Genomic DNA, 24,273 nt, shown 5'->3' with positions numbered 1-24,273 from the left:
AAGCAATACAAACTTGATTTCTACAGAAAACAACCCTTGGGGGGTGAGTGCAGCACCTACCACAGTGGGATTCTGCCCCATGAATGACGTTCCTAAGTGCCACTGCAACAGTTAATAAGTCAAAGCCAACCTTTGTCTGTCCAGTCTGCAGAGCAGTATGTGAAGAGAGCTCAGGTGAAGGGTCCCATAGACATCACTGATTTGTTTGCAGGTGGTGGTGGTCTCTCGGGAAAGCAGTGTGATTTAGAGCACCCGGAACAGCACTCAGAACAGGGAAGTACTGAATGCTAATTCCTGGTTCTGTGACTGGCTTGCCATGAGACCTTGGGCTAGCCACATCTCCATGCTTGATTCAATTAATTACTTAATCAGGAATTACTATAATGAGGTCAGCAGAGTTATGGTGATCAGAAACCTGTGTGAGCAAAAACACAACCAAGTCCTCTTCATCTCATTGCAAGAGTAACGTGAGGAGTAGCAACCTAAGGTCCTGGTTCTGACATCACTGACACTGGTCTAATTCCATTGGTTTCCAGGAAGCTGCACCCACTTTACACCAGCACAGGTGAGATCAGAATTAGGTCCACAAAATTCTATACCATGTAAATGCTTAATAGTAGTGGTGAGATGGGTCTGTAACTATGCACGGCAGCCAGGCTTGATGCTAATTCTCTGCCATTACCCAGGTTACATCTCTGTAACTGCACTGACGTCAGAAGCCCATAAAACCCATGCATTGTGTGCTGAAGAAGCAGGATATAATTTTTGTTAGCTCGCACTCTCCTAGGGCCCAATCATTGAAGGCGATGAGCATTTCCTGGCCAGGATGACCACAGACCTCTGACAATGCCTTCAGTGCCTACTACAAAACCCACATCTTTGCCCTAGCCTTCCCACAACCAGAAAAATAATGATGTCCAGCCTCTGCTGATCAGGAGGAAAAGAGAGAGCAATATACATCTATGCATATGCTTCATAACATTGGGAGAGACTCCCATAGCACAACGAGGCATGCTGTAGAAGAGTTTACATGAGAAAGAAAGGCAGAGAGAATGCCCTTCAACTCCTGTTGAACTGGTTGGCACAGAAAGACAATTAGCACTTCCCAATCCAGCCCCCAGTTAGGAAGAAGAAACCGTTTGTTTCAACTGGTTTAGGCTCCAGTTAGGCAACTCCTCCCTATTCAGAAAATCATTGAAACATGCATGTAAATCCCCATTAAAATCCAGGAGGTTTCAGCATTTGCTTAAAGTTATGGTGGCCTATGTTATAAGAATATTTTTTAAAAGATAAAGGAAAATCGTGCACTCTCTATGTCTATTCTATGTTTATACATTCATCCTACAGAAAAATCTGTGCCGATAAAGCAACATAAAAGTGTTTATTTCTATCAGTACTGGATTTAAATAAAGGAAGCCTCATGAGAGCCTGTTGCAGATCCTTCGCTGCTACAAACCTCGGAGAATTCCTTTAGCGACGATCGGCAGAGATGTCAGTCCTCTGAGCCATTTAATATCCTCCCACTTGATGGACGGATCAATCGCTTGGGCTACATAAACAGCCAGTCCGCTATTTTCGCCGTAGCCTTTCTCGGAGGAAAATTCCAAATCGTGGGTGTTGAAATTTTTCATTCTAACGTTACACAGAAACAAAAGAAAATTACACTGAAAAAAAAAATTTAAAAACCCACATTCACCCTGCAATAAGTTCCATGCCAGCGGATCCCTTCACTGGTACAGATCTCATGGCAAAATCGGGGGCTCATATTGCACAGTGTGATGGGGCCTGTCACCTCCCGTGAGCGCCTCCTATCAGCTGGGTGTGTGCTTGCACTCATTCTCTCTAGCGGCATCACTTGTGGTGACCCCTGTTACGCTGTTAACTTCTCAAGCAGGTTTTCAGTGACTCAGCCCTCTGGCCGAGTCACACATCATCTGTGGGTGTGTAACACAAGCCAACCCCTTCTGGGGTACACAGCCTAACAGGGCCTCTGACAGTGCCATTAGCTATGTCTCTATCAGTAGCTCTGTCCCTGAGCTCAGTCCTTAATCAATCCAACAGGGCCTATCTCAATACCCTCAGTTGGTCTCTTTAGCCTTACTTCTGGGTTCGGTTCTCTCAGCCACTTCTGGGCTAGCTGTCAATACTCCCTGCTCTGTTATAGAGTAGTACCCCCAAGACTCCCTCCCTGGAGACTCTTCGCTCGGTAGCAAAGCTCACTGGCCCCAGATCTTCAGCTAAGCCACTAGTTCAGTCCCCTTCCGGGGGGTATCGAAGTCCACAAATGCTGACCTTCTTTGGGGTCTTCAACCCGCTCCCTGGGGCCTGTGTAAATTCACCTTCTTCGGGGCTTTGGCCATTCTGCCTGTGGCAGGTGGAGGGGTACCTGCTAGGCTCACACACTATTCCAAGTCCCAAGCCAGGGACCCTATAAATAGTTGCAACCTGCTGCGTCCCTTTTAACTCTGTGACTAATGTTCCCTGGGCCACTTCCCCATGGTCCCTTCACCTGTACCTTCACCCTGCAGTCAGCAGGAGCACCTTCCTTACTCCCCAGGATCCAGTCAGTAATTGGTCTGATCTGTCTAGCAGCTCCTTTTTATAGTAGTCTAATGGGCTGTGATTGGTTACCCCTGCAGCCTCTAATTGGCTGCTTCCATGCTGACCTCTAGGAAACCTGGAGGAGTCACCTCTGCTGCTCCTTTTCTGGGATGGGGCGTGGTAGGACTGAGAGGCCTCCAGCAAGAGGCCTCAGGGACTGATACACCCCATCACACACAGTTAGCAAAGGCACATATCCTCGCATTTAGGATAGTATTCAATATCAACCAAATAAAAAAAAATTGGCCAGACATGTGTCTCATAGCTTGCATACAAAGGACCTATGCTATCATTGCAATCAATAGCAACACTCCCCTTGCTTTCAAGGGAAGTAAGATCAGGCCCCAGTCCAATAGCAAGTTGGTGTTAGGGTCAGGAATAGAACCTATGAAAAGGAAGGACGGCCCAGTGATTAAGACAGTGGATTCAAGTCCCTTCTCTGCCACAAGCTTCTTGTGTGACCTTTGACAAGTCACCAAGTCTCTCTGTACCTCAGTTCCCCATCTGTACAATGGGGATAACACCACAGCCCTGCCTCCTACAAGGATGTTGCGAGGATAAATACAGTAAAGATTGTGATGAGTTCAGATACTATGCTAACGGAGCCCATGTAAGTACCTAAAATACATAGATGCTCATTCTGCTGGACCAGAGTTGCTATTTTAGGGCCTAATCCAAAGCCCATTAAACACAATGAGTGATATCCTGATCTCATTGAAGCCTGTTGACTTCAATGCAGCCAGGATCTCACCCAGTGGATCTGGCCTACAGGTATCCCTAAGAGTATGCTACAAGCACTACAGCAGCACAGCTGTAGCTACATCCCTGTAGTGTAGACAATGAGGCCATGTCTATACTGCAGCTGTGTCGCTGTAGCACTGTAGTGTAGATGCTTCCTACCTCAAAGGAAAGGTTTTTTTCCATCAATGTAGGCAATCCACTTCTCAGAGGCAATAGCTAAGTCGATGGAAGAATTCTCCTCTCAACCTAGCTTCTTATACAGTGGGGGTTCGGTCAACCTAGATATGTTGCCCAGGGCATTAAATGTCTCACAGCTCCGAGGGACACAGCTAGGCTGGTCTAAGGCTTTGTCTACATTAGCACTTATGTCAGTCAGTGAAAAAAACCACACACACGACCAACATAAGTTTCTCCAACAAAAGCCCCAGTGTGGACAGCACTATGTTGGCGGGAGATGCTCTTCTGCTGACATAGCTACCACCACTCATTGGGGGTGGTTTAATTATGCTAGGGGACAGCTCTCCCCCATAGGCATAGAGGAAGACCTTACCATGGTACAGTTGTGCCACTGTAAGGTCTGATATGTAGACATAGCCTAAGTTTTAGGTGTAGACCAGGCTTTAGTTAACCCATTTACATTTCAAGAGTTAGCTTGAAGCAAGAGAGATATCAAGGGGATTTTCCCCAGTGCAGTCTTCATAGTCTGGTTCATCAGATGAGCTCACCTAGCATTATAGTGGGAGTGGGAGTGGCAGCAATTGTTAACAATCAAGGTTGCTTAACAGTTTCCATTCAAACACCCCTTCTTACAGATGTACATAACTTTCTGAAATGTTTACCTCTGGGACTGAGGTAATATTTTTTATTGGACTAACTCCTCCCATCTCCAGAAGTAGGTCCAATAAAAGATAACACCTCATCCAACTTGTCTCCATAGTATCCTGGGACCAGCATGGCTACAACAACACTGCATATCTTTGGGGCTGAAATTTTCCTTGCACAGTCACTGCCTGAAGGTGAATATTTCTGGAAAGTTTGAGCAAATGAAGACTTCACTGTTTTTTGAGTAAGATGAAAAAGGACATCTCATGTCATTCTTGTACACAGTAGGTTGCAGGGTTACTAACAGCAGGTCAGACTCTTATACCAGATATGGGCCGACTATAGAACTTCTTCCACTGAGAGATACACCAGAGGTGTGTCTTTCATAACCATCCTTCAATGCCCTCTTGCCTATAGCTACACTAACTCAAGTAAGGGATCTTGCACAGGGTGCCACCTAGGGGCTGAACACTATTGCACAGTTTAGCATTCCGAAACAGGGTGGGAGGATCACATTGGCCTTTGTTAAGCTCTATGCCTTGCATATGGGTATAGGAGGGTTCACAGTCCTTAAGCCGAGCTCATTATCTTACTAGACAAGAGACTTACCCAAGTCACCCAGTGGCAAAGCCAGGATTAGTACCAAGCTCTTCTGTGGCCCACTCCAGTGCCCTATCTACCAAACAACTCTGCCTTTTCAGAAATTGGGCCCATTCTGTGATGGCAGGAAGTTCATTTAATGAACAGCTCTAGGAACCAAGCAATTTTCACTTGAAACAGACTGGTTTCACTTCTCTGTTCATACCTGAAACTAGCTGAATTTCACCTGGTTTTAGGCTTTCATTGTGCCGCTCTAATAGTAGCATTAGAAGAAAACGAGAAGGGAAAGTCTGCATCCTCCTTCCCCTCTCCAAGTAAGATCCAGCTTTTTAGCCCTTGGTTTGTGGGGTGGGTAGGAAAAAACAGAACCACGGAGCCGATTATAGCAATAACTGTTGTTTTTCTTGGACTCTGAAACGCAGATCAACGCTTGAATGAATGTTGTCTTACACACATTTCGGTGCACAATGGCACCTTGTTGTTACTCAGAAACTTTGTTGAAAGTCTGAAGCCAAGAAAAAGTTATCAGATCACTTGACAAAAGCATCATACTGGAGAATTTCACCTATGGCTCTGAAACAAAAAGCTACACAGATGTCTTTTTGTGTTTTTCCTTTGAATTACACTATTTCAGTATTTAAAATAATCCCCTGGTTTTAGAAAGTTTGACAGGGTTAATTTGGTGAAAAAGCAGATTGTCATCCAGGTAATTCTACTGCTTGAGCAAAACTGTTTCAGAAATGTTCTACCCAGTCTGACCGCGAGAGGCTCACAAGTAGGACTTGTTTCATTAGCAGTAAGTGACGCGGCAGACAGAAAGAGTTGTAGGAAACAGATCTTCGTTGTGTGTGCTGATTGACTCATGTTATGTGCTGAGAGTCAGTGATCCTGACTCAGCGTGGAACCCCTTGGTGGCAGACTGAACAAGGTGCCTCCTGAAACTGGATCCTCTTTCTCCAGTCCAATTCATTACACTACAAGATCCAGATTTCATAGAATCGTACAACTGGAAGGGACCTTGAGAGGTCATCTACTCCAGCCCCCTGCACTCAAGGCAGGACTAAGTATTATCAGGACCATCCCTGACAGGTGTTTGTCCAACCTGCTCTTAAAAATCTCCAATGATGGAGATTCCACCACCTCTCTAGGCAATTTATTCCAGTTAGGAAGTTTTTCTTAATGTCCAAGCTAAACCGCCCTTCCTGCAATTTAAGCCCATTGCTTCTTGTCCTATCCTCAGAGGTTAATAAGAACAATTTTTCTCCCTCCTTCTTGTAACAACCTTTTATGTACTTGTATTTGTTTCTTTTTAATCAGGAGGAGTTCCTCTTCCCCCCTTCTCACTGCTTTTAATACTCCCACTGACACTCAAGACCGTTTACCTCAGTGTTGATGTCAAGTACACTCCTAGAGGTGGCAGAGGAGAGAACATGACAGAGGAAGCTTGCTCAGCTCCTGAGTCATAAAGGAAAAAGTGACACACCTAACCTGGAAGAACCTCCTCCTCCCCTCCCTCCCTCCCCCCGGCCCCCCCAGAAGGGAACAAGCCAAAACCACACACAACATTGCAGCAGCAGCAGCAACAGAGGCGTATGTTTTAGCTGAAAATGGACTTTCCAGAGCAGTAGGCTGGTAAGTACCTGAGGTGTGGGGGCAGCTGGAATTTGTTGCGGACATCGTCAAAGCGTTTGCCAAGCAGTGGTGTGTCCACCGTCACAAAGATTCCTTTGTAGCCTGCTCTCTCAGCACGCTGCACTAGTGACCTGGTGACCTCCCGGTCCTTGTAGATATAAAGCTGCAGCCAGTGAAGGCCATCAGGAGCCGCCTGGGCAACTTCTTCGATGGTGGAGGTGGCCCAGGAGCTGAGCATCATCCCTGTCCCCAGCGACCTGCAAGCTGAAGAGCAGAAGTTAGATTAGTTCCCGTTCTTCATAAGTGGGACCTCTTTAGAGCTGGCTACTTGGCAGGAGTCACCAGGTTAAAACAGCAGTGAAGACACGGAAGCTCTGCTTCCAATTCAGATTAGCAGCTCAAGTTAAAGCCTATAGGGAAGTCTGGCATTGGACTCAAAGCGGCAAATCCAAGTTAAAAGCAGAGTTGCCATGTCTTCACTGCTGTTGTCTCCCAAATTAGCTCACTTGGGCTAAGAATGCATCTTTTTCCCTGCAGTAAAAATATACCCTGAATAGTAGGCACACAAAGGATGGGAGGTAAGAGAGAGGTGACTTGCCCAAAGTCAAACAGCAGGTCAGTGGCAGAGCTGGAAATACAGTCTAGGTCTCCTGCCTCCCAATCTAGTTCCCTGTCTAGTAGACCGCAGCACCTCTTGAGCTTTTTCCTCCTAGAACTTAAATATCTTATGGGTGAAAAATCCCCTCCTGTGCAGGAAGTCAGCCATAGAGTTATGCATCATTTAAAAGCTCCGAATAGGGGGTCGGTGGTGCCCAGGCTGTGTGCTAGCTCTCTGCACAGAGGAGAATTCCACCCCAGGGTGCTTGACAAACTAACTAACCTCGCACAATCATATTTTATCAATCTAACAGGGTAATCTATCACAATGTAAAACAGAGGGAAACACACAGTAAAGCTCTAAAATATCAGATAAAGCCTGCTTTTTTCTTGGTGCACTGCAGCATGCATATTTTTTCATGTAAATGGTCTTCTGTCTAAAAACCTCATCTCCATACTTTCCAGGCCCTAAAAAGTGGTCTTTATGAGGACGTTTGATTAAATAAGTATTACAAATCGCTCAAAGTGGAATCTTATGAACAGTTTATTCAAACAAATTGGTTACACTCTCTCACAACCACTCAGCAGCCTTCAATGGATAAAACAAGCATGCTTTGGTCTTCCATCTTGCAAGTTTTGCTACTCCAAGAAGCACAGACAGAGGGATGCATAAATTACAGAATCCAGGAAGCAGGATAAATATAGCTATCAGATAGGTATTTATGATGCATCAGAATCTACTAACTGATTGTTTTTATTTATATTCTCCTTTTGCTTAACTCAGTAGAAGGACAACTGTATAAAGTGAACAACAGATGGATCTCTTGCATTTACACCAGAGCTTCTCAAACTGGGGGTTAGGACCCCTCAGGGGGTCATGAGGTTATTACATGGGGGGTCGCGAGCTGTCAGCCTCCACCCCAACCACGCTTTGCATCCAGCATTTATAATGGTGTTAAATATGTAAAGAAGTTGTTTTTAATTTATAAGGTGGTTCACACTCAGAGGCTTGCTATGTGAAAGGGGTCACCAGTACAAACGTTTAAGAACCACTAGTGAGAGAAATGATAGAGAATTTTCACTCCCTGGCCCACCCAGAAAATTGTAAATTTCAAATCATTTATTTGAAAAACTTTGCCTCTTATTTTTTTCACAAATTAGCAGCAACCGTATAATAATTTCTGCCAATGGATTCATTGCTCAAAATTACGTGTTAAATAATTCTTGGTCTAAATGTCAGGTGGTTCACAAAGCAGTTTCTTGAAAATATTCAGAAATCAAGTTGATATGGTTGGACACGTAAGTAACCTGGTACATTTCTGTCACATGATTAGACGAGAATCATTTTAACAGTTAGATGTCTGGTATGAATCCTCTCATATTTGAAATTCGCTTTCAGCAAATATTCTGCAATATGACCTTGAAACTCACCATGTCAACAAATATTCGTACCAAAAAACTTAATGAAAATATTTGTGGAAAGAAAAATCTGTGCAACTCTTCCATAATGTCTAAATTGAACCAAGGTGTAAGAAAGAATCCAGACTGATTTAAGATTCTAGCTTGATTTCACGTGACTGGCCATTCAAAGAAAAATCTTTTTACTCATGCGCTAACCAAATCATGATGGAATCTCTCAGAAAGCCATCAGCTTTTCAAGATAGAACACACCTTTGGCTCAGATCCAGCAAAGAACTGAAGCACATACTTTAGTTTGTCATGAATGGGACTGCACTGATGCTTAAATTTAATTGGCCAGAAGGGACCATCATGATCATTTAATCTGAGCCTCTGCAAATTGCAGGCCGAAGTGCCACACCCACCCACTTCTGTAATAGGCCCATAACCTTGGGCTGAGTTAACGAAGTTGCAGAGAATCGACTGGGATCAATGGGAGTTACGCACCTAAATCACCTACAGTGGGATACAGAAAGTCACCAAAGTGTTTTGCAAAATCATTGCCTGTAAATGTTGGTAACTCAGCTACAGCAGACCTGAAATCTAATAATGGGAGAGAATGTAAATATTTTGCATTCAGATGTATTTAAATAGTTATTTACTGTTCGGGCTTGTCTACACAGTGGAGTAATGTGCTCTATGGGGGTATGATTTCTCAAGCTCGTTAACATGTTGCATATTAATTGGACCATGTAGACTCTGTTAGTATGCTTTAATTAATGCTGCTTGAAACATTACTATATTGAAGTGCGCTTGGGAACCTGTAATGCACAGCAGAGTCTACATGGCCCAATTAATATGCAACACATTAGTGCACTTTAGAAATCACCCCTCATCTCCCATAAAGTGCATTATCCTACCATGTAGACACACCCTTAGTTGAACCTCTGCAACCCTGGTAACATAAGTTTAACCACAAATGAGTAAATGAGAACATAATCTACCCTATTACGTTCATATATATTCTGTTAATAGGAGGAGATCTTGGCTAGTTTTTAATAAACATTTCAGTTTAACTATATATATGGAAATGAATTGGAAAGACCATGTTTACATCTGGATCCAGATTACATTTAGGTTACGGTTTGAGTTCATGGTTGAATCTGGGCTCAATAGTGCCAAATTGGATTAAAAGGAGCCAAATTCTCATAAAATTTCAGCCTCCTCTGAACTATATATGGAAAATTAACCCCTTTTGGGTATGGACTAAAATAAATCATCATCATTCTTCCCATGCCATCAGGTGCATAACGCAGAAGCCAGATGGTGCAAATCACTCTTATTCCTGGGCTTGTTTGTCCAGCTCTTTTATATTCAGACGTAGAAAGGCTGCTCCACCCATCACTGTGCTACCGAGTGTGCCTCTAGATCCGCCTCTTCATCCCTTGAACTTGGGGTCACCAAAGACACACTTGTTTAGGTTGCCTATTATTATGGGCCAAATCCAAAATCAAAACTACAGGCATCCATTTGGGATCTGCAGTGTCAAACCACACACACCCACACACAAAAATTCAAAGTTGTTTGGATTCTAAGTTCCCATTTTAGCTGAGCTACACTTTAAATATCTTGGCCCTTTTAAAACATTTAAAAATAATATTTTTAGCCTTCCAAAAAACTATGGTGCTTTTGGCTGATCTAAACTAACTTCAGATACTTAAACCTCTTTTGTTAACAAATAGTGAAATGATCTGATAATGGAAGAATCAGCTCCTTAAAAGTTATGTAGCCTCATAAGCACCATTAACCTTCCTGGGAGTTACAGTCTGGGTAATGGAGAACAGACTATTAGATGAATCCCAGCCTAACGTGATCTGAATGGCCATGAGAATAACTTCACTGATAGAATCTCAATGACCATGTAGCATGCTGTTGAAGGAAGAGTTTGGTGTCCACACCAGGCAGTACCTCCATGATTGAAAAGCCTGGATCTCAGCCACCACTGTGACCAGGCGGCACTTTCTGGGCCCAGAGCTGGTCCTTAACCCTTTCCACCCAAGTGTGGGGCTTATATCACACAGCCTCCCCTTCAAGCTAGAACCCAGTGGTGGATCTTTCTCCTGCTCTCCTCCCCGATCCAGAGAGAAAAAAATCAATGTTTGCTTGTGCCTTTCCAAGGCAGTGGAGCACCTTGGAGTTTGTCCCTTGGAGGAATAGTTTCATACTCAAATATAATGCCGAGCATTCTTCGCTGTCTGCTTCTTGGGACAACATGGCACTGAGGCCCACCTCTCATGCATCTGTCTGTAGGATAAATGGCATGGGAAAATCAGGGTAAAAGAGAACTGGCCCCTGGATTAGCTGGTCCTTCAAAGTCTAGAAGGCTCTGTCACATGGCTCCGTCAATTGCACCTTCCTGGGTGGGGTCCTCTTTATGAGGTTTATAAGAGGGGTGGTTATTGTGGCAAAGCTAGGCACAAAACTTCTATAATAGCCAGTCAGGCTGATGAAACACCAAATCTGCTTTTTGTTTGTAAGGGTTGGGCAGTCAGTCAGTGCCTGGACTTTATCCAAAAGGAGGTGTAGTCAGCCCCGCCTCATTGCGTCCCCAAGGTATGTCACTTCTCTCTGCTCCAGGCAGCACTTGTCCAGGTTTGTGGTAAGCCCTGCATTCTCGAGAGCTTGGACGACCACCGTGATGTGATGCAGGTGGGCCTCCCATCTGCTACTGTAAATGACTATGTCATCAACACAGGCAGCCATGTATTGGTTGTGGGGTCACAGCACCTAGACCATTAGTCGCTGAAAGATTGTAGCCTCACCGTGCAGGCTGAAGGGCATCGTCATGAATTGATAGAGGCCAAGAGGTGTTGGGAAGGTTATCTTCTCCCAGGATGCTCTCATCAGCAGGATTTGCCAATAACCCTTTGTTAAGTCCAGCATGGAGATGTACTTGGTGCTTCCTTTAATAGCTCATCCACTTAGGGCACTGGGTAGGCATCAAAGCATGATATCGTATTGACCTTTCTGAAGTCTATACAGAATCAGGTTTTGCCACTGTTTTTTGGCACTAGTACAATGGGAATCCTCCATTCCCTGCAGGACTCCTCGACAACCATTAGGGTCAGCATAGCTTGAAGCTCCTCTCAAACCATTGCCCTCATATTCTTTGGCAGTGATCAATGATTCTCATGTACCCTCTGTCCAGGGGTCATCACAATGTGATGGTGGATTAGGTGCACCCTTCCCGGTAGGGCCGAGAATACTGCGAGGAAAACCTATATCAGCTGCAGCAACTGGGCTTGCTGTGCCAGGCTCCGCTCCAACCTCACTGGCACAACTGTTAGGTCTAGTGATGGTGCGGCTTGAAGCGCCACTCGAATTCCGGGAAACACAGGACTATCAGAAAGCCTTCCTGACCCTTCCAGACCTTCAGAAGATTGATATAGTAAATCGGCCTTTCCTTCCATCTCCTGGGCTGATCGATCTCATAGTCAACTGGACCTACCTCTTCACCCCTTCAGATGGGCCCTCCCATTGGGCCAATAGTTTAGACTCGGAGGTCGGAAGTAGTAACAACATCCTACAGCCTGGTTCCAACGTTCGCAGCCGGGCTCCCTGGTTATAGGCAAGTTCCTGTGTTTGCTGGGCTTTCAACAGGTTTTCCTCAGCAAAAACCACTAGTGTCTTCAGTCTTTTGTGTAGCTGAAGCAAATATGGCACTGGGCTCTGACCCGAGACTCCTGCTCTTCCCAGGCTTTCCAGAGGGGGACCAAAATCCTCTGGGCTGTCTCCAATATAGAAGTTCAAAGGGTAGGAATCCAGTGGAGGCTTAGGGGACCCCCGTATGGCAAAAAGTACTGAGAGCCCCCTACCTAAGGGTCAGTGAGACCAGGCCTTCAGCTGCTGTGTAATTTTTCATCAGGGTCACGGCTTCCTCCAGAGTCAATGGTCTGTGGTACTTCACCCACTCCTTCCCCGTGGCTGGGAGAATTTGGGAAAACTGCTTTAACACTACAGCCTGTGCTACCCATACTCTGGTCCATTTCTCCAACCAGTGCCAACACTTTTCCTTCAGGCAGTGGGCCACCATCCAGGGACAGGTTCCAGTTGGGTAGCTCTCTGAGAAACCTCTGGTGGAACATCTCAGGGTTGATATCTTAGTAGTCAAGTATGTCCACTTTTACTTTGGCATAGTCTAATGCTTCAGTTGGGTCCAGCCCCAGTTGGTCACTTGCATAGGGCTGGTCAAGTATGGGGCTATCAAGACAGCCTAATGTTCTGGTAGCCAATGCACCACAGTGACCACCCACTCAAAGATGACCAGGAAGGCTTCAGGGTCATCTCCGGGGCCCATTTTTGTAAGCCAGATGGTCAGAATGACAGGAAGGGCATATCCTAAGTGTCCAAGCACTGTGGAGTTGAATGCTCCCTGAGGCTGCAGTAACATCATTACCGGCTGAATCAGACATTCCTGTTATGCCTGGTGCTGGGCCACTAGCTACCGAATTAACCATTGGGCTGCTTGTTGTTGCTGTTGGACTACAATCTGTTGCAGTATGTACCCTTGCTGTTCCCGGGCCACAAGCTGTTGCTGGTTCTCTAGCATCCATTTCAGAAGCCTTTTTGTACCCAAGGCTTCCCGAGGATTGTCCGGTCAGTATTCCAGGGGTCCTTTTAGCAGGACCTAGCCATTGCCTGCATTCTTCACCACATGTCGGGGGAAAGGAGGAGTTTGGTGTCTGCACATGGGAATATTGCCTAGAGGTGATACTCTGGGCTCTGTCGCCTGGTGGATGGAGTCAACAGCTGGAGTCAACAGCCATGGATAGGGGAACTTGGGCCCTCCCTGCTCCAGTAGTTCCAACCCAGGGCCCAATGAAACAATAATTTGAAATGTGAGGCCAAGGGGGTGGGTTGCCCTTATGTCTGCTCCCCGAACCACTTCCTACTCCAGCTTCAATTTCTCTGTTGGTGTCCCTGGGTCGCCCCGAGTCCCTCCTGGAGTACTCCCTCTCTGTGCTCCAAAAGGCCTTCCTCTCTCAGTCACGTCTCATCATCATTAAAGGCCTGGGGCACCTTGGCAGTGAGGCCTGGGCCCAACCCCATGGGGCCTTTGCAGCTTCTCAGTAGGATCCTGCACTACACTATGGCTCCTCTGCTCCATCTGCCCTGACTGATCTGAGCTGCCTGCACTGTGAGCATGGCCAGCAGGGATTTTCTGGGCCCAGAGCTGCTCTTTAACCTTCACCTCCCCAGTGTGGGGCTTGTACACCCCATCGCACATGCATATTGGCCTGTGTCAACTGGTCAGACCAGATGGTTGCAATGATCCCGTCAGATCTGATAATCTAGCTGTTGCTGGAAATATGCACCCCATTCTCGTATTTTATTTTAGCAACAGTGTTATGATAGAAGAAATTAGCTACTACAGCAACCATATTTTATCCTTACATTTCAGAATGTGCTTTTATTTGCTTAGTTATGTAAACGACTCCTGGATACACACCCACATGCATCTGACAAGGTGGGTATTCACCCACGAAAGCTCATGCTCCAAAACCTCTGTTAGTCTATCTAGTCTGTCACAGGACTCTTTGCTGCTTTTACAGATCCAGACTAATACGGCTACCCCTCTGATACTTGACACCCACTTTGGACACCCTTGTATTAGCAAGAGACCTTTGGACAGAGCTAACACATCAGATTAATTTTGCTAGCCTGTCCACCCACTCTTGTTTTTCATTTACCTTTTACCTCTTGTCTTTTAGGCCTCGATCCTACTCTGGTTGACACACATCCTTAACTAGATACATGTTGATTACTCCCATTAAAGCCAAAGGGGATACTAAAATTGCCAAAAGTTAGGCATGCATCAAGGTCATTTCAGGTTCAGACTGTAAATTCTGTAGGGCAGAGCCCTTTATGTTTGTGCCTAACACAAAGGGGCTCCAATCCACTTGAGGCCAGTGAGAGGCTTCAGGACACTACCACAACATAACTGATAAATAATAATCAATTGTGATTCTGCTGGGGAATTCTATTTTAATAATGGGATAAAGGGACAGATTAAAGTTTAATGAGTTCAGATCAACCAAGAAGCGGGGCCAAAACCCCACCAAGGAGCGCGGTGAGAGGTAACACAGAGTTTCTTAACTTTTTCCATACTAGCAGCCGACCTCCACAGTTTCCTCCTCTTACCTAGGCAGAATCTAGCTGGGATCCCACTCCCATTTAGCCAGATGGGCAAGATAGGTTGATCAAGACCTCTAGGTTCAGACCCCCTGGGGAAGCATGTTTAAGGTTCCCTGGAGTTTGGTTTACATATTGTGACTCGGGTTATTCATTGCCTTGTATGTTTCTTGGGAGGGTGACTAAATTTTCTTCCTTTCTCGCAGGGAGATTCTCCCATCATTTCCGGTCTTGGGGGACCCTTTGGAAAGGGTAACCTGAATTGCCAGTCTGAACCAAATCCATCACTAACTATATCATCTCTAGGTCATAGGATAATGCATTATGTTGGTTCATGATACCCTTAGAACTTGGCAGTAGTTTTCTGACAGAAACAACCATGTTTTCCAAGTTGTATTTTCTAAGAAAGAAAATTGTTTGAAGTGCCTGAAGTTATTTGCTTGATGAAACACAGTTGGCCAAGAAGGTCCCTGCAATGAGTTGCTCAACAAAACACTCTGTGCCAGCTGTGCCTAAAATAATTACGTTGACGAAATGAATTTTGTCATCTGTGCAGGAAGTCATTATGGAGTGGGGAAAATATGCAATGACGAAGTACAAAATGGTTTCTGTTGATCTAAAAAATTCAGGGCTGTCATTCCCAAGCGTTTCCATAAATGTGCACCGCAAAGGCCACGGGCTGTGTCAGCCTCTCCCATGATTCTGTTTGCCGCAGGAGCTCTGATTAGCTCAGACCAGCCATTTTTGCCAGTGTTGACATTGTTTGTTAAACAAATGAAATGACTCCATTGAGATTTTCCAGAAGTACAGCTGAGAAGCCAATGACCTAAAGGGGAATGTGGCACCCAGATCTGCCAGTTGCAGTAGACTGGAAGTACATAAGAGAAGTCATACACAAAAACAGTGTAAGATCTGATCTCTCTACAGATGCTTAAGGAATACACCTCCCCTCCTTCCCTATGAAATAGGAGAGTGTAGGGGGGAAACTTTGACCTTGATTTCTAGCTGGTTTGGTTTTTAAGTGCCAGATTATGGCTCAGCCATAAGTGATGCCCCCCCACATGAGCCTAAGTAGGTATAAGCAACTCGCCGTCTGTGCACAGCATTCCCATATTCCTGTTGCAGATGCAGAGGGAGAAAAAGAAATGCTGCATGACTGGCTCAACAACACCTCATGCAGGTGGGCAGAAAGAGATAAGCATGGCTGGAACCTCAGCTCATCCCCACCTCATATGCCTGTCCAGCTGAGCCAGTGGGGTGAGGAGCGGTTTATTATCTAGCAGTAGTCAGAATCACTGGGAGATGACTTATTCCCCGTTTCGGGCTGATGCTCTGAGCAAATCAGACACACTGAACATGCTTTTGAAAAACAAAGAGGTGGGGAAAGACTGCTCATTCTACAAACCATACAACCCATTGTGCTGGAAAAGTCAGCATTGTGCTGTCTCTTGGAGTCCAATCCACTATGACGATGTGCCTGCTGAATGGTGACCAGCTACCCCAAGTAGATGTATTAATTAGCAGAGTTGCTACATCTCAAAGCTGGACTTACTGTGCCTGCAACCTGACCACCATCCCTCCCCCATTCCTCACTGAGATTAAATCAGGGCATCCTTAGTCCCCAGGCAACAGCCTCTCCAAGGAACTAAAGGGCATCCTTCTTCCGGTCGAGAGCCCCATGCAGGTGGGTAGTTCCTGAGACCCCTCACGACAGCCATTCTCCTGCTGGAAAGAGTACATTCTCACAATAGGAGAGGAATATGAAATCTATTTTTTCTGTATATCTTACAGGAAATGCAAGGTTACAGAGTGTTGTATTTTCCAAGAGACTAGCCCAGGTCCTCACCTGGTGTAAATCACCATAGCTTCATCGAAGTCATGTGGATTTACACCAACTGGCAATCTCTTTTGCGTGTTTCTGTAGTTGGAAGGGATACCACTCAGGCATCCACAGGGGTAGAGGCTTATTTGAGCACACAATCTGCTAATAACTAGCTTTTATATAGCATTTTTCATCACTGGATCTCAAAGCACTTAACGCACCAAGTTTCATGCTTTTTCCTTTTCTTATTTAAAACTCAAGACAGTTAAATATCAGATCATCTGTTAAGCTCAAAATTTTAGGTGCACCAAAGCGAGGACATTCCAAAATGAAGGTATATCAGACTGCCGCAACCACAACTCAACCCTTGCAGATAGTAGTTTGTATTGCTGTACTGTATATGCCAGTTAATGTATGCCTTAAAAGCAAATAGATCCTGGTTTTGTGGTAATCAATTATGGAATGTCCTGAATTTTGTGCATTTTAAATCTCAGCCTAACACGGAGTTACCATGGTTGCATTTAAAAGCATTATGGGTCTCAGTTTCCTCAGCAATGTCCTATTATTGTAACAGAGGCCAAAAATATCAGCTGACCAGCCATTTCTAAGAAAACTGACAGTGCGGGAAGCCCTGATTGCTAATTGCTCCTATCTATTAAAGGTATTAGAGCTCCATCATGTGGAACATATTTGTATAACTATAGAGAGATCTCAAAAACCATTAACTAGCTAATAAATATCCCAGGATGGAAGCAATGCATCTTTAAACATGGTATAAATCTTTATGAAAGCAACTTGCTCTTACAGAGAGTTTCCGATTCAGGCTGAAGGCTAACGAGCGATGAAGGCTTGTCTTCATCGGAGGGCTACGATCGATCTAGTCCTTGAACACTGTGCTGAGCTGTGTTGCAGTTCACCCCAGCAGACCCCGTGTGCAGTGCCTCAAACCACGTTTTTCATGTAGAACTCAATCCTCCAATAGGAATAGAGCCGGACTCAAAGTTGCCCCTTAATAAGGAACAGACACTGGCATTTGTCTGCTTCTAGCATGGGAGATGTAGCTCAACAGAGAGTATATGTACGCACCTTTCCCACACAGTGCTAGTTTTACCTCATTATCCCAGATTTTATAGCCTTGTTCATTATTTTCACATTACAACAATTTAAAGGTACTGACTGGTCCTCTTTCATGTACAGTTATTGCCTGGCCTCCGAGATGCACACCGGGTGTTCTCTGTAATTCCATAGGGTTAGGCTGAGCTAGAGACAAACAGCCCAGAGTAAGGAGTAAGAAGTAGCTCCTAAGCTGGACACTGAATACTGGTTAATGCCCCAGGACTTTAGCTCTATATTACAGCCTTGTAGACTGTAAGCTCTTTGGGGGCAGAGATCATCATTTACTATCTGTTTGTACAATGAGGCCCCAGCTTGCCAACTCCTTGGCAGGACCACAATATAAATGTGAAATGTTAATATGTACTCAAAGCGTTAAAATCCTTGAGCTGGTGGCACCATTATGGTGAAGCAAAGGCTCCTGAAATCCTACAGACGAAAGCATGGATTCTTGTAGCTGTACATAAACAGACCCATGACCGCCAGTAGAGGTGGTGTAATACTGAGGAGACAATCCATTAATCTGTGTTGGAATTTTTATGCACTTATTTGTAGTGAATTGTTGTATCAACTGCTTTCACACACCCTTCTGCGTGCAAAGGACTTTACCAAGAGGAATGATCCCAGAACCAGCTAATTGTCAGTGGCTGTTTCAGAACATACGGGCCAAGTGAACATTGAATTCACAATCAAACACTAGAAACTTGATTCTGAAGATTATGCTCCTCCAATCAGGGAACAGAAACAGTACCACTGGCATGTAAAATGAAAACAACTTAAAAGCTGAATATCAAATACTCCCCTCGAAAGCTGTTTGCAAGCAAGCTATCAGCCAAAAAAATATTCATAGAATGTGTTGGGAGGATAATTTTGAATAATAAAACTGAGGAAATTGCCTGGGGATGTTGTGAAGGCCAAAACTATAACAGGGTTCAAAAAAAACAACTAGATAAGTTGATGGAGGATAGTTCCATTAATGGCTATTAGCCAAGATGGGCAGGGATGCAACCTCATGCTCTGAGCGTCCTTAGCCTCTGTTTGCCAGAAGCTGGGAGTGAATAATAGGGGATGGCTCACATTCAATGGTTGCCAGTCCTGTTGATTCCCTCTGAAGCATCTGCTATTGGCCATTATCAGAAGACAGAATACCAGGCTAGATGGACCATTGACCTGGTGAACTATGCCCTTCTTAGGAAATTGTGACCGGTTTACAGCCAGTTCCCAACAAAAAAAAAAAAGAGGCAAAATGCCTTGAATTAATTATCTGTTATGAATCATTAACCCAGCTCAAGGTATCATGAGTGATAACTAGAATGACTACGGACCTGGAAAACATGTCTTATATTGAGAGACTAAATTAGCTCAATCCATATAATTTACTGAAGAGCAGGTTAAGAGGTGATTTGCTCCAGCTCTATAAGTACCTATATGGTAAAGAGACTTCTGGCAGTGGAGGGCTTTTTAGTCTAGCAAACGAAGGCATAGCAAGATTCAATGGTTGGAACCTGAAGCGAGAGACATTCAGACTAGAAATCGGGCACACAAGGGATGTGCTGGATTCCCCATCACTCAGAGTTCAAATCAAGACCAGGTGTCTTTCTAAAAGACATGCTATGGCCCAAGCAGAAGTTATGGGTTTGGGGCAGATCTTAATGGGTGAGGTTCTTTGGTCTGTTTTATACAAGAGGTCAGACTAGATGATCAGAATGTTCCCTTCTGGCTTTAAAATCTCTGAATCTATAAAGCATTATTTATATTACAGTTGATTCCAAAAAGCATGTGATGATGTACAAACACCTCGAAAATCATAGTCTTTGTCTCAGTAAGTTTACAAAAGAAAACCAGAGAAAGGGTTAGAGAAAAAGAGTGCAACATAGAAGCAAAATTGATACACAGATGATTGACACCCTGTGAGATTCTGCCAGAATCTCAAGGAGTTCTGTGGGGATTCTATACAACCATCTGCACTTCATAGTACCGACAATGCAAACACCTGTCATTTGCTCCTGTTTCCTTGCCATGTATTTAAGCTGATGGCACTTTTCCATGTTTCTCTCTCCTGCAAACCATTGTTACCCTGAAGTGCCATCAGGTTGCAAGTGCCCCCAAAGAAGTTCTTTTAAAGAAGAATGTTTCTAAATGAAAGGCCAAATTTTTTCACATCTGTGTGCCTAAAGAGAGGCAACTAAATCAAAGTGACCTGCTTTTCAAAGGTGCTGGGTGTATACAGGTCTCATCTGAAGCCAGATGGAGATGCACGTGCTCAGTAACTTTGAAGGCCACTCTGATTTAAGTCCCTAAACATTAAATTAGTGCCTGACATTAGATCCCCAAAGTTTGCAGACATTGGCTCATGTTGCTGTTGAAATGGGATTCATTTGGTACAAAAGAATGTAATCACTTCATGATTTGTCCCTTCTCTCCTTTACAGAGAAAATAAAGACAGCAGTTAACATACCGCAGTTCATTCTGTGCCTCAGCGCTTGCCTATTTCTGGAAGGAAGAGAAGAAGTAAAAATAGTAGGCCAGAAAATTGGTTCAACTCCATTGACTTCAGCAGAACTATGTTGATTTATATCCCCTGAAGAACTGGCTCATATGGCAATTCCCTTGCCATTAATGCTCATCTTACCTGGCTGACATTTTCAGGAATTGGAGTCAGAAAAAATGGAATTGTTGCTAATATGTAGTGCTAAGAACAATGGGATAGATCTTCAACTGCTCCTCCAGTGGAGCTACGCTGATATGCACCAACTGAGGATCTGAGCCCTAATTCTAAAATAATTCTGTTGTAGCTGAGCAAGTTGTTCTGAGAAGAAGGGATTGTGTTAGTGTATGGAGTGCAGGGAAGAAACAACAGGCACATCTTCAGAGTTATGCATGTTTTAATTCCTTTTGACAGTAACGGGAAGTGCATGGCTAAAGGCTAAAGTGTTCCAAAGGGCAAAACAAGTAAAAAAATTTTAAAATGAGATCTTGGCCACAGTGAACTGATAAGTTCATCCTCGTCATCCTTAAAATGTACTAGAGAATATTTTAGCCTTGTTCTCATACATGTAACAGTCTAGCCACAAACTACTGCTAAAGCATCTAGTTGAGCCTGAAAACCAGGGTCAAATTCTACTCCCAATTACATCAGTGTAAACCCACCAGGAATTGAGTTTTCTGTGCTGCTGTTGAGTTCTCTTCTCCACATATCAACCGCGGGAAGCGCCAGCCTTCTGTGCCCAAAGCTCCAGTTGACTAGGCAGGTGGCTGAAAATCTCATGCCTACTTCCTGTAGGTCAGGTCAGGCTTTGTAGCCTGCTACTGTAATAACAGTAGATGGTACCACCTGCAGTGCTGTGTGCAGAGAAGCGCTTGAGTGACTTGGCAAACCTCAGCAAGTGCCAAAGCCTTCAGGTGGATGAGCACTTGAGGAAGGTAGTGGAATCCTCGATGGAGGAAATGTTGTCAGAAGGCAGAAGAGGTAAATCATGATTTAACCAATGGCAGCCACAAACCGGAGAGAAAGCAATGGGAAACCACCCTCTGTACTTTCGCCCATGAAAACTATAATAGCAGAACAAAGGCAAAGTAATCCATGTGTGGCTCCCCAGGCCAGAAAATGTGGTAAATTATACTGGAGAAGAGGCTCCAGCCATCAATACAAGCTGTGGTTACAATGATGTTGTACCAAATCCTTACATCAAGGAAAAGAATGACTTGAACCTTCATAAATGAATCTTCAGAGTAGTAATGTGGAATGTGAGGAGTCTGTATGAAGGGAAGCTCACTATTGTGACCAAAGAAAAGGAAAGATGTAAGACAAAAATATATGGAATCTCAGAGCTGCATTGGAAGGGTAGGGGTCATTTCATGACAATAGATGGATACAAGTGTACTATTCATGATCTGAGAAAATGGGGTTGCATTTATGTCATCGGAGGAAACATCAAAGTGTGTGACTGCATAAAATCCAATCAGCAACAGAATCATTACAATTTACCTTTGAGAGTAGCCTGCCAATAAGCTGAGTATATAGGTTTATGCCTGTTTATTCAACAGCAGCTGATGACAATATGATTGATGAGTTCTGTGAACAACTTGAAGAGACACTCACTAAAACACAACCTAAAGATATCCTTGCTGTAATTAGGGACTTGAATATTAAAGTTGGAGCTGTAAGCTTTCCTAAAATAGTCATGGGGGGAAACGGTCTGGGTTCACAAAATGAAAGATGAAAGCGTTTAGCTGAATTTTGTTCCTCTGCTCACTTGATCTTTACAAACACCATCTTCACCCAACAACCTAGATATTTACACATGGGAGTGTATGCCAAAAAGCCAAATCAACTATGTAATGATGTAGCAGTACCAGAGATTGAGTGTTCATTGGACAAAAACTGTCCTGAGTGCAAACTGTCGGTCAGACCATCAGCTGTTAGCTTCAAAAATAAAATTAAAACTTAAAAAGATATGATGTTCAATGGGTCCACTGCGCTTGGACTTGTCCAGAATCAACAAAAAATATATAACTTCTGTCCAGAATGGGTTTGAGGCATTGTCATCAGGTGAAAGAGGAGAACAACCCAAATGATCTTTGAAACAAAATTAAAATTATTACACTTGGAACCGTCAAAGCACACATTCTGAAAAGTGAGAGTCAGACCACACCATAGTTAACTAAGAAGGTGTTTGACTTGGTGCAAAAATGACACCGGAGTGAAAAAGAATGGCTTGAGGATGGAAGAACATGGCAGAGAATATAAGCAACCGAGCAGACAGATTCAAAGGCTGACTAGACAAGACATAAGGGAACATGTAAAAGCAGAATTATGGAATTTGAGAAATATAAAGAGTAATGTGTTCGCAGTGGTCAGACTTCTTATGCAAAGGTTTTCCCTGTGATCAAATATAATAAAAGATCATGATGGCAGACTCCTCACTGAAGGTCATATGAAATGCAATTGGAGAGATTACTGCGCCACTCTGTATCCCTCACCAGAACCGTAATACAGGATGACAGAAGAGAGAGTATGGAGCCAGATCCATCCATGCTGCAAGCTGAAGTGGTGCGTACTATTATGAAGTCTAAATACTAAGATAGGTGAACTACAGTCCCTGGCATGAGGATATTAATATAATAGGCATCCCAGAAACTTGGTGGAATGAGAATAATCAATAAGACATGATAATACCAGGGTACAAGATATATAGGAATGACAGAGCAGGTGGAGTGGCACTATATGTGAAAGAAAACATAGAATCAAATAAAATAAAATTCTTAAAGGAATTGAACTGTACTGTAGATAGAAATGGATAGAAATTCCTTGCTTGAATAATAAGAGTATAGCAGTAGGAATATACTACAGATCACCTGACCAGTGAAAAAAGCTAATGATGTTAGGAACCAGATGATAAAACATAAAATACTTTAATGACACTATATAAATCCATGGTATATAAATCCATGGTATATAAATCCATAGCATGCACACACCTTGAATACCACGTGCAGTTCCAGTTGCCCCATGCCAAAAGAGAGAGATTAGAATTGGAAGGGCTACAGAGAAGTGCAACTTAAATGATTAGGGGGTAGGGAGACTGTTCATCTAAGGAGGGAGGGATGTGTTAGAGGTCTGTAAAATCATTAATGGTGTGCAGAAACTGAATAAGAAATTGTTATTTACCCTTTCATATAACACAGGAACTAGAGGTTACCAGATGAAATTAATAGGTAGCAAGTTTAAAACAAACAAAAATAAATACCTCGTCACACAATGCACAGGCAATCTGGGAAACTTGTTGTAATGGGAAGTTGTGAAGGACAATAGTATAACTGAGTTCAAAAAAGAATCAGATAAGTTCATAGCGAATTGGTCCATCAATGGCTACTAGCCATAATGGTCAAGGATGCAACCTCATGCTCTGGGTTTCCCTAACCTCCCAACAGCCAGAAGCTGGGACTGGATGAGAGGGGATGGATCACTCAAAATTGCTCTGTTCTGTTCATTCCCTCTGAAGCTTCTGATACTGGCCACTGTCAAAAGACAGGATGCCGAGCTAGATGGACTATTGATATGATCCAGTATGGCCGTTCTTATGTTCTTCTGAAAATGAAGGCTGGGAATGCACCAGGGTAGATAATGTGCCTGCAGAATTGTTGAAAAAGATTAGCAAACAGGGTACTGATCTTATGTTGAAAATTTAGAATGATGTACGGATGACAAGAAATTGGCAAGAAGACCAGACAAAAGGAGTTTTTCTGCTCTTACTGAACCAGGAGACATACAGATCGTAGTAACTATCATAGCATCTCCCTGATATCACATGTGAGCAAAGTTCTGGTTTATACTATCCAGGATCACACAAAATGGATAAAAGCAGAAGTTCTACCATAACAAACTGGTTTCAGAGAGAGTCAAGGCACATGCGACTGAATGGCGAATATCTGTCACATCACTGAAAAATGCAATGGGTACAATCATCCGTTGATCATGTGCTTCATGGACTACTCAAAAACATCTGACTCCATCCAACACGACTGCCTTTGGAGGGTACCGGCAGATCTATGGATTTCAAAGCATACCACTGAACTCACTGCAAGTCTTTACCATGAACAACATTCCACAGTGCAAACAGCAATCGGTGACAGTGAGTGGATTTCCACTGGGAGGGATGTGAGACAAGGGTGTATATTGTATCCAAGCTTCTAATATATAAACAGAATTTATTATGAGACAAGCCTTGGAAGGTTTTGACAAAGTGGAAGGA

The 24,273-nt window shown here is 43.8% G+C and overlaps 1 protein-coding gene across 1 annotated transcript in view; it reads right to left on the bottom strand.

The window, feature by feature from the left end:
- The window catches only part of HAO1 (hydroxyacid oxidase 1), a 51,435-nt gene that overhangs the window by 11,193 nt on the left and 15,969 nt on the right, over positions 1-24,273 (bottom strand). Inside the window, exons 3-4 of the mRNA XM_032780334.2 lie at positions 6,405-6,660; positions 1,457-1,632 (exon numbers count right to left, since the gene is read on the bottom strand). Coding sequence (XP_032636225.1) covers positions 1,457-1,632; positions 6,405-6,660 — 432 coding nt within the window. The remainder of the gene's footprint in view (positions 1-1,456; positions 1,633-6,404; positions 6,661-24,273) is intronic.

Source organism: Chelonoidis abingdonii, chromosome 3, assembly GCF_003597395.2.
Source record: "Chelonoidis abingdonii isolate Lonesome George chromosome 3, CheloAbing_2.0, whole genome shotgun sequence".
NCBI lineage: Eukaryota > Metazoa > Chordata > Testudines > Testudinidae > Chelonoidis > Chelonoidis abingdonii.
This window is presented reverse-complemented; position numbering and strand designations above follow the sequence as displayed.